General features: G+C 42.2%; 1 protein-coding gene across 1 annotated transcript; it reads left to right on the plus strand.

Annotated features, from left to right (window-relative positions):
- Nucleotides 1–613: 613 nt before the first annotated feature.
- On the plus strand, nt 614–5,214 carry T265_10153 (hypothetical protein; the record flags this gene model as incomplete). Its single annotated transcript, XM_009176441.1, has 4 exons — nt 614–675; nt 3,215–3,391; nt 4,830–4,997; nt 5,093–5,214. The coding sequence occupies 4 exons, from the start codon at nt 661–663 to the stop codon at nt 5,165–5,167; spliced, it is 435 nt and encodes a 144-aa protein (XP_009174705.1).
- Between the last annotated feature and the right edge of the window lie 4,623 nt (nt 5,215–9,837).

Raw genomic sequence — 9,837 nt, forward strand, 5'->3', positions numbered from 1 at the left:
ATGATGTGGCTTTGGCGTCATACCTCGTTTTAGAGCTTTTTCAATCACAGTGTACGCACAGGACTACTGCGAGATGCCGAAACGAAACAGGAAAAGAAACACCAGTGAGGGAGCAAAAGACAAGCCTGTTTCGGTTGACGAAGAGTTCATGAGGAAACTGGAGGCCGAAAAACAGTCCATTTTAAACAATGAGTACCATCGTGTTCGTATTCCTTTTACGCTTCAGATTGATTAGTGTTAGTATGGAACTTGAGCGTGCTCGAGATGAAATTCAGGAATTGTGTGTTTACATTTCGTTCACATAGTTTTTGTTTTCGACAGGCAGAAAAAAATTATCACTGTGGATCAGCTGATTGAAAACAGTGGAACCAGAAACGTAAGTCCCAAACCGGTACAAAATGAGTTCTTCAGAACGAATACCTGTGCTACTTTGCAAAGAAATTTCAACTAAGAGCAGAACAGCCAGTTACTCTAAATGCGTTTCACAAGAAAACCATTCAAGTGCTGGAGGAAAAAAGGCATCAAATGCTCGAGGAGTATGATCTGAAAACGAAGGGTACGCTTTCATGGTTTGTTGCATTTTCCATCTTTTTAGACCTTCTCAAGATATTAGAAGAAGAGTCAGAAAGGTTACGGGAGGCGAAGGACAAACTGGCGAATATGGACGAGTTAAAGGTAATTCTTTATTCCACAGGCATTCATGCGACTTTTAGTCACTGCCACAGTTAAATGCCTATGCAGAACAACAGTTAATCAGGAGAGTTTCTGTGCCTTAATTCTCCTTTGAAGTCCCTCCATTTACGTAAAATTAGTAAATTGCATTAGAAATAGCATCCTACTTATAAAGTTTCATAAAAGTCTTCGACAGCGCCGATTTTGCCCCTTTTAGGACTCATGAAGCAAGCGATGCCCGTTAGTTTCCGTCGACCTCGGACCCGAAATGGATAGAGTTCGCAAAATGCTCTCATTTGCACATTTAGCTAGTTTCAGCGGGAGGCTCAACTACAGACAGCTGAATATCTCGTTTGTAATGTTTGTCCTCAACCGCGTGTTCTACATAAGACAGCCTCGTGTATCAGCCGATAAGGTATTCGAGATGTCGCAGTACATCATTTGGGTGTATCACACTAATTATAGCATATTTAGGTGTTTTAAGTTCGCATAAACAAAGTTCGAATCACTCCAAACGGACGAATAGCTGCGGAGATATTACCGAAACCCCGTAACAGCTACATCCACTTTATGAACACTCATTTGATACGTTCTATCTGTGATTGTTAAAAAGCAAATAAAGCGGTAAAAGCTTATTTATCCGATACGCACAAGTATGTTTATTAATCGGGCTCACAACTTCCAGTGCATTACTTTCCAATAAATGAGAGGGAGATCGGGATGGGAAGCTGTTTGCACTGAAGGCAACTGCTTGGATTCAGGCATGCCACTGAGCACTACTGTGCCATGTCTGTTAATATCTTTAACCATTAATGTCCATGGAGACGGCAATGACCAGCGCAAATGAGTTTGCTGGTGATCACTGTCAAGACGTCGCTGCTAGAATTTCGCTTGATCTCCTGGCTTGTTTCCACTCAGAACAGCAGCGAATGAAACCGTAATGCGTACAGCCGCCGTATAACAGGTATGTGGTGTTCATGGTTGAAGATGAATAGATGAATGAGGGGGCTTTTTTAATTTCTCTTTGCTCAGAAATTCGGCCTATCAATGACAGTGCATTGTTCTACAAAAAATTATTTGCCCCAGAAAGCACCATTTTGGCAGATGTGGGCATCTTAACTGCCGGTTTTCGCTTCACAACTGCGAAATGTGAATAAATTTGATTCCAAAACAATTATGCACACAGATTTTTGTTTTCCTTGACCACTCTAAACAAAGGAAAACTTTGGGGCGAAATCGAGCGATGGTAATGAATACTAATTAGATCTTCATCTCATTTGCGAGGCTTATTGGATCGCTGACGGGTGTTTAGTCTACCCTCAGCAACCGTTGTTGTTAGGGCTGCAGTAACGGAGTGGAGTAAGCTTATGCTGCTCATTTTGTTCTCCTGTAAGGATACAGAAAACTCTTGAAACAGCTGCTGACCGTCCTAAACAAGAGTAGCGTGCTTTAGGTCGCTCATGGCTTGTACATACAAACCACTGTCTCTGTGTTGCCAAGCTTCAAAGGAGGTACATCAGTTCGTTAAACGTGTTTGGGACAGCGGAACTTACCTGGAGTCCACCCTAAACAATGGGTTATCGGAGACAGGCCTGTGAGTGAAGTATCGGGTTAATAAAGTACACTTTGTGCATAGGACGTTTTAACTGGTGGTATATTCAGAAACCTGATCGTGCTGAAGAAACGCATGTAAATAATCTTCTAAGATATTCTTTGTGTTATGGGCGTGATCAGTCAAGGCTGCTTAAACATGATACACAGACACTATTCGGGCATTCAAAATGGCGGTCTAATGTCCTTTGATTGGTCAATTCATCTTTCATCATAATTTGATGCTAGAAGTTCACTGAGATGATAAACAGTTAGAATTCTTTTTGTCCGAGAAAGTCTTGAGAGTACATGTAGAATCTTAAGTGTAAATTAGGCAAAGTTGGTTGGTTAGAACGATGAGGACGGAAAGAACGGCAAGTACCTCCAGAAACATACGTTACCTAGAGGCACACCATCAGTCACTTAGACCATTCACAGGTCCATATGTGCGCGCAGTCGTGGATAAGAATGGTGCTTTCAAAGAGGTGCAGAGAAGTTATACACCTAGAACTAAACTTATACTACAATCTAGTTCCTTTTGACTGTCCATATTTAGTTCCTGAGAGTCCGATCGTCTAGTCATCTGTCTCCATTAGCATGCCTTAGGATCTAGTCTGGTTGTTGTTTGGTTCTTCAAACGTCTATAGTCGCTGACTGAGCTATAACAGAAGGTACACAGTCTATAATACATTGTAACCTTATAACTAAAGTAGCACGCGCGATCAAATAGTGTAAATAAAATTCACACCCATACTGACCTTCTGCTTTGTGCTCTTTGCTTATTTGAACGTATAACACAGGTAAATCGTGGCACTGTCTAGTCCCCCTATAATCTGCGTGAATGGTTGTGCTGTCAAGTTTTATGTATTCAAGGAAGTGGGGAAGTGGAAAGCAAGTGTGTATTAGGTGTGAGCTTTCGGTTAAAAGCGAGTAATGCACCCTTTCTTTCAAGATGGTACGCAAAGAACAGGAGGATGAACTTGCTCGGTTGGAAAAGGAAAACGATTTACTGCGTGCTCAATACGCTAAGCAGCTCGATCGTCTTGGGAAAGATTTCAACCTCAAGTACGAGAATCTAAGGTTAGAGTCAGAGGCACGGATTCGAAGCACCAACGATGAGGCACCAAAGGTAAGGTTAACTGAAAGATCCTAAAGACATACTGGTATCAGAGTTTGCTCACGGGTACCCTGGTTTTGGTAGAAAAATAATAAAATCCCTACTCACAGTTTATTTTGTAAAAGGCTATTTTTTCATTTCGCACCAACTACTGTATTTGATAAGCCGGTGTTTCTTAGGCGATCATCTTAAGATAGCTGAATGGAGACTCGACTTGGCTTTTTGCCAACGTTAGACAGTAACTTACTCATCTGTATAATAATACAATCTACCTATAAAATCTGAAGGAACCGCTCGTTTCTTATGCACTGTAACCAAGTTTTTACTAAGTGAAACGGTTTTCTTGATATTAGGCCGAGCTGGTGTTTAAAGAAGTGCAGTCTTCCTATCCAAGAAATCAGGGGAAATCGTTCAAAATCATCCGGGGTTTGATGTACTCAGTTCGAAAGCCTCACCTTCGAATTTTCACTTATTACTTTCTTCCCATGAGGAGTATCCATACATTAGCTGTTGCGAGCTGGTTAGACATTGAATTGACGCTAGATGAAATTGATCGTGAGCTGTTGCTAAAATATTTGTCTTTCTTTATAATACCCACAACTCTCCTGGAGGAGATGGGATAAACCGTGGGGGGTGATGAACGAAACATCAATTAACTGCTAGTCTTGGCTTACTACGTCACAGCCATGGAGAATATGCATTCTATAACTGCTTTCTGGATCTGAACTTGTGTCTGATTATGTAGTAAGCGATCAGCTAATCACTAGGGTACTCTATTATGGATTTCAATCTGGGAGTGAAACATACCTTTCAGAGAAACAGAAGGCATCGAATGCTGTTTCGGTCTTAGTTGTAATCATCAGTATTGTGAACCTCACAAACATCCGAGGATATTTGAGGCAGCGGTGTTTTGGCCAAAAGTATGGAGATTCCGGTCAGCCACTCTTGGTTGAATGCTATAGTGTTCATCTACTATTCGGGTCGAATTACTCCAGATAAGTGCAGGACGCGCACTTTTGAGGTCGAAAATGACGTACTGTAAAGTAAGCTCCATTGAAGACTTAAAATCCCCCCGTAACCCAAAAACTCTGGGACACTATTAAGTCGCTTGTAAACTTAAAGAGTGTTTCCGCAAGTATGCGGGGACTAATATCTGAGGTATGTCATTTTCCCGGTATTTGAAATTAGACACATCGAACTCCTAGAAAAGGTGGTCGAACTGACCCCCTTCAGAATCCAGGCTTCACTTTCGATAAAAACTCAATATTTTAAAGGTCATCAGGAACCTCAATTGGAAATCGTTTAACATTGCCACCTAGCCAACGAAGGTTAGTTCCGTACGCCAGTTTACCTAAACAGCATTACACGAACTACTGTATCATATAAATCTTGTGATTCAATTCCGTTTTTCAACCAAATGTCCAACTTCTCTACATTTCGTACTTTCCAGAATGCTCTTAATCTCATTCTGAAGCAAGCAGAAGAGACCTATGAAAAGAGTTGTGAGTTACGCCACGAGATCATCAGAATGAACACGAGTATCAAAGAAATGGAACAAGAAATGGAAAAACTGGTGCTCCAAAATGCCGAGTTCAGACGGGACGGATTGTACCTATCAGTAAGTCTAAGGAAAATTATTGTTTACGCACAGTATGTCCATTGGGATTGGTGACCTGTGTAACGGTTATAACTTTTTCATTTATCTCCTTGCAGGACCTCAGCTATCTTGAACACCGCCGACTGAATGGGACACAGAAAATGACGTACTTCACAGGACAGAGTGGTTGAGAACTACTTGTTAGTTTACGCACGTTTTACTGTACGATAATTCATTCCCACCACTTTGGATCACTTTCTTCGGGAGCACAAATAAGGCTCTGCCGAAACGTGACTGCTTTGACTAGGTTATATATATATATATATATATAGTGCTCGCCACATCCCTAGTTTATCACAGCCGTCATGAAATGAATTTTCTCAAGATTCATTGCTTATTTCGGGACAAACAAAACCCAGTTCCACCCGAAGACGAATTTCTCACTTTAGAAAGTTCCCTACGGTCGTTAGTGGCCTGGCAGCGTCCACTTTGAATGGGCCAAGGGGAATGGTGCGATACTTGATCGCTTGGATTTTTCAAAGTAGTACAAAGTTACAGGATAACAAACTAGTTAGCTGCCAAAAATGGCTTGTGGCGCAGAATTACATTAACAGAGCTAAATAGCTACAAGACTATCGCTACTCACGAAGCTGCCATTGATCTCCAGCTGGTTCAAACGCATCAAGTATGTCACTTCCTACTTACATACGCCTGCCATTCACCGACTGCAATTTAATGGCGAATTGAACTTGCATAAACACGCTTCTAGCCACCAACAAGGCGGGTGTTTTTCATCGTCATTACTATGATGGCTTGATTAGACTTTTGTAGAATCAAGTGCCTTAGTATGTGATGATTTTGACACCCTGATGTCTTGTGATGTCAAGTGCTTGGATTCAGCTATTGTGTTTCCCTATACAGTACGTCCTAGAAAACAACATTCGGAGAAAACAAAGTATAGCAATGTCTTCTGGGATGTGGTTCAGTTATTACTACGGAAACCATGAATTCAGCCCTTCCACACCACTGAGCCACCAACCCAATAGTGATTGTCCTAATGGCTTTGATCGCCATGTGAAGTAGCACATAACATAACTGGTACCCACCCGGTACGTGAGCATTTGTTCGGGATGGAGCAGTGATAGTTGAAACCTCACAGGAAAAAGCTCAGGAGTGTGGAAGCAGTGCTGGTAGGATTGTCAGTAGAAAGCAACCCGCTGTGAAAATATCTAGTGATTTCTAGTCTGCTCCGTAACTTAAGTGGAGTTTCACAAAGATTGGTCAGACTGGGTGGCGAGAACGGAATACAGTTCATACGCAACGCGTCATATAGATTGGATATTGTCTAACAACTTGCCAGCGTCCAGCACGAGACAGCTTATTTGGAGTGAAGAGAACCCAGCATTCAGATGGTTGCAGTTGAAAAATATACAAACCTATCATTCTACCGAATTGATTCCTGGTTTCTGAAGTCAATGGACGAGGTAACATCTGGCCTCTGGCCGGGTTCATGCTAATTCTTCTCCGTGAGTAGCCCAAATAACAAAGTATCCGGCCGATAAAAGTAGCTTCTAATATAGAGGACCCAAGGTGACGCGATTTCGTACGCTTCTGCAAACCATACATATCTAGTGATAATAGGCTGATATCCTTATTGAAAGTGCACCCTTTGGCGAGCCAAGTAGGAAGGTTACTCATTGGTTAGTATGCGAACTAGTCTAGTCAATATGACTGTTCCCTGGCCTCCGATACTACGGCCAAAATAACTCTAATACAGTCCGGTGTCAGTCAAATTGCACCATTGTGCGTAAAAGTATTGAGAGTCAAATAAATAATCCTTAGTTGTCAGATGCCTAAGCTAAGCCATGAGTGAAAACCGTCAACTTCTGCTTACGACACATCAGGACCTGGGACTAACAGTCGATTCAGTGTTCCAGAAGTGAGCATCGCTCGAACCACCTCGGTCTGTCCGCACAAACTTCAAAACTACGGTCAACAGGTTCACTGCAGTGGGCGAAGCACAGATGAATGGTTGCTTGGATGATAAAGTAATGACAACCATCTGAATTGTGTGTTCGCGTTTCGACAGTTATCCATCGCTGCTTCCTCCTATCAAGCTTCACTATATCGCTCCCCTATGCTGGGTTCGGCTTTGAATGACAGCCGACCAGCGTCTGCTTTCGATGTTTTCAGCTGTGGAAGTTTGATTCAAAGTTGAAGAAGTAAACGTCTCAACCTGGAAAACAGAATGGACATCCGATGTATTGGGAAACAGCCATACAGGTTTTAGTGGAAGTGTACATCCGGAGGCAAAATATCGTCCACCATATACAACACTTGTCCCTGTATTACTTAGTTTTGACCTACGAATAACGTAAGTTCTGTTAAGCAACCCGGAATAGATCATTACAGAAGCGCACATGTAACATGAAAGGTTGCAGTACTTGCGTGCTATGCGGACTTCCGCGACCCCATTGGCAACCCTTAGAGATACCTGATGTTCTATAGTGAACCACGTGGACGGTTTGTTTGGGCAAATACAGTGTTTCTTCCTGCACTACGAGCACCACCTTTGTTCAGCAGCAAAATACTGACGCGTTTTGTCTGCATTAGAATAGTTGATCGATTTAATTCAAATTCCACAAACCTGATTACTAAGATAACCTGTAAGAAACAAGCATCCTACGCAGAAAATTTCGAAGGTCAACATCAACGGGAATGAATACAGCCCAATGAATAACCAGCTCCCATTGATTTGTCGCGTAGGACTAAAGATCGGAAACTGTATTCTCAGATAAGCTATCTATAGTCAGTCGATTAACCGCATTCGAGCACCAGAACAGCCTTAATTTCGCAACGCATTGGCTTGGATGTAACTTAACAGCATCAAGACCCTGGTTTCAGGTTTTCAGAAAGAATGGGCGGAATCGTAAACTATAAGACAACGTATCACAAGGTTCGAAAGCAAGCGAGTCATTCTGGTAGTATCAAGCGAAACGCGGAACTGCGTAGCTTGCGAATTCGAATGCAAAGGCAAAACAAAACCCACCAGACCAGCCTACCTACGCTAAATGGCTACGAATGCAGTCACCGGTTGTCTGCAATCAGATTGCTCTAATTTCCGAACACTACACGACAATCTTCTGTCATCAGTGATATGACAGGACTACTGTTCATTCTCTTATTGATATACAGCCATATAGCTCCTCAAAATTGAGCAGAAATGACCACCCCTCAAAGAGGGTTGTTACATTATGTTATAAGAAAAATTCCTGAACATTCAAAACAACTGAAGATATTTCTCGTTATCATGTCATTACGTTTGGGTGGGTCGTTGACTTACAACTGGTTTCTAACTAATTGCGGACCACTCATACTCAATCGGGTTCACAAGGGCACGGAAGGGTTGCACGTAACACCATATACAGCCTTGCTCAAAACTCTTGTATTACTCAAAAATGCAAAGCTACCCAGTGGCTTGACCACCATTAATCGGTAAGTCATTCTCAGGAACTATGGCCTACTAGACTGAGGAAACTCATCATTAGCGGTTCTTCTCCGCAAAGTTGGTACGTCCCAGTGTAGCGAAGGCTGTGACATGACTAACATCAGCATCCACGACACCGATAAACAACACAACAGCTAATTCACCATTTACCTGGATTTGGTCCGTCTGGAGAAGCAATAAAGCACAACCGAGGTACCGAATTTTCCAATCACGAACGATTGGACCAGTTCTGGTGCTTACTCCCCATGTTCTTTGAGTGAAAATATTCACACTTCGCGTACATATTTCCCAGTCCCTGACCGGATCAGTTACTCTCGGATCATTGCAATTCATATATTGAGTACAGGGTGATTTTTGGGGAGATATTTTCGTTGGTGTTCTACTTTCAGCTTGTTTTCCCCGTATACTTTCAACACTCCTGACAATGTAAGATTTCAATACAGTGTCACACGACCCCGTTTTTTCAGGAATGTCGCCACAGGAGTTCTAATTAATGGCATCAATTTCACACACTTTTTTTACTTCCAGAGAAGAATCAATTGAATTTTAATTCAGACTGGTCTTACTTAACTGGGCTTCCCACTCTTCTAGCGCGGGTATTTTACTGGTCAACAGAAATTTGAGCGTCATTCTGATTACAGCCCGTCAGTAGTATACAACCTTGTTCATCCAAGAGGTTGAACTAGTCACCTAAAATGCGAAGTAGTCGCATGAACCTTACTTTACCGAGTGAAAGCTGTAACTTCGACACCAGTAAACAAAGTGCGTGGACAGTGAATGTAACAATGTGGACGTAAGATAGACAGACATCGTATCCAGTTGGCGTGCACATACCTCAACCAGCTCAATCCAACTGGTGGTCACTTGATAGTCACATTATAAACAGGTCTCCGGACAGAGATTAGTTTGGACGGGCTCAGTAACTTGAAAGGTTTGGACACGTGCCATCCATCGGATATCTACTGCCGGAAAAACCAGAAATTTTCGAGTAGGCGGAATCCAAATCCAAGCGAATAAGACAGTTACAGTTGGCGAACCAGTATTTAACAGTGTGAATTAATCGTGCTGAGTTTTTCTGCACTGTGAGCTCTTTGACAGGAAGCAAGACAAATTAACAATACGGCGTAAACGTTATCTTATACTTCACCGTCTCCAAATGTTTCGTATGACCACTTTAACCTTAAAAACGTCACCAGATGTGTGGTGTCGACCTCAATAACGACAGTCGATTTGGATAAACAGCGAAATCGGAGGGCAACGGATCAGAGAACCGCTCAGTAACAATGCCATTCAAAGTGTACAGTAACACCGAAGATTTGTGCGAAAGGGTTTTAGCGAAGAATAAGGAACGAA

This window comes from Opisthorchis viverrini (assembly GCF_000715545.1).
Source record: "Opisthorchis viverrini unplaced genomic scaffold opera_v5_338, whole genome shotgun sequence".
NCBI lineage: Eukaryota > Metazoa > Platyhelminthes > Trematoda > Opisthorchiida > Opisthorchiidae > Opisthorchis > Opisthorchis viverrini.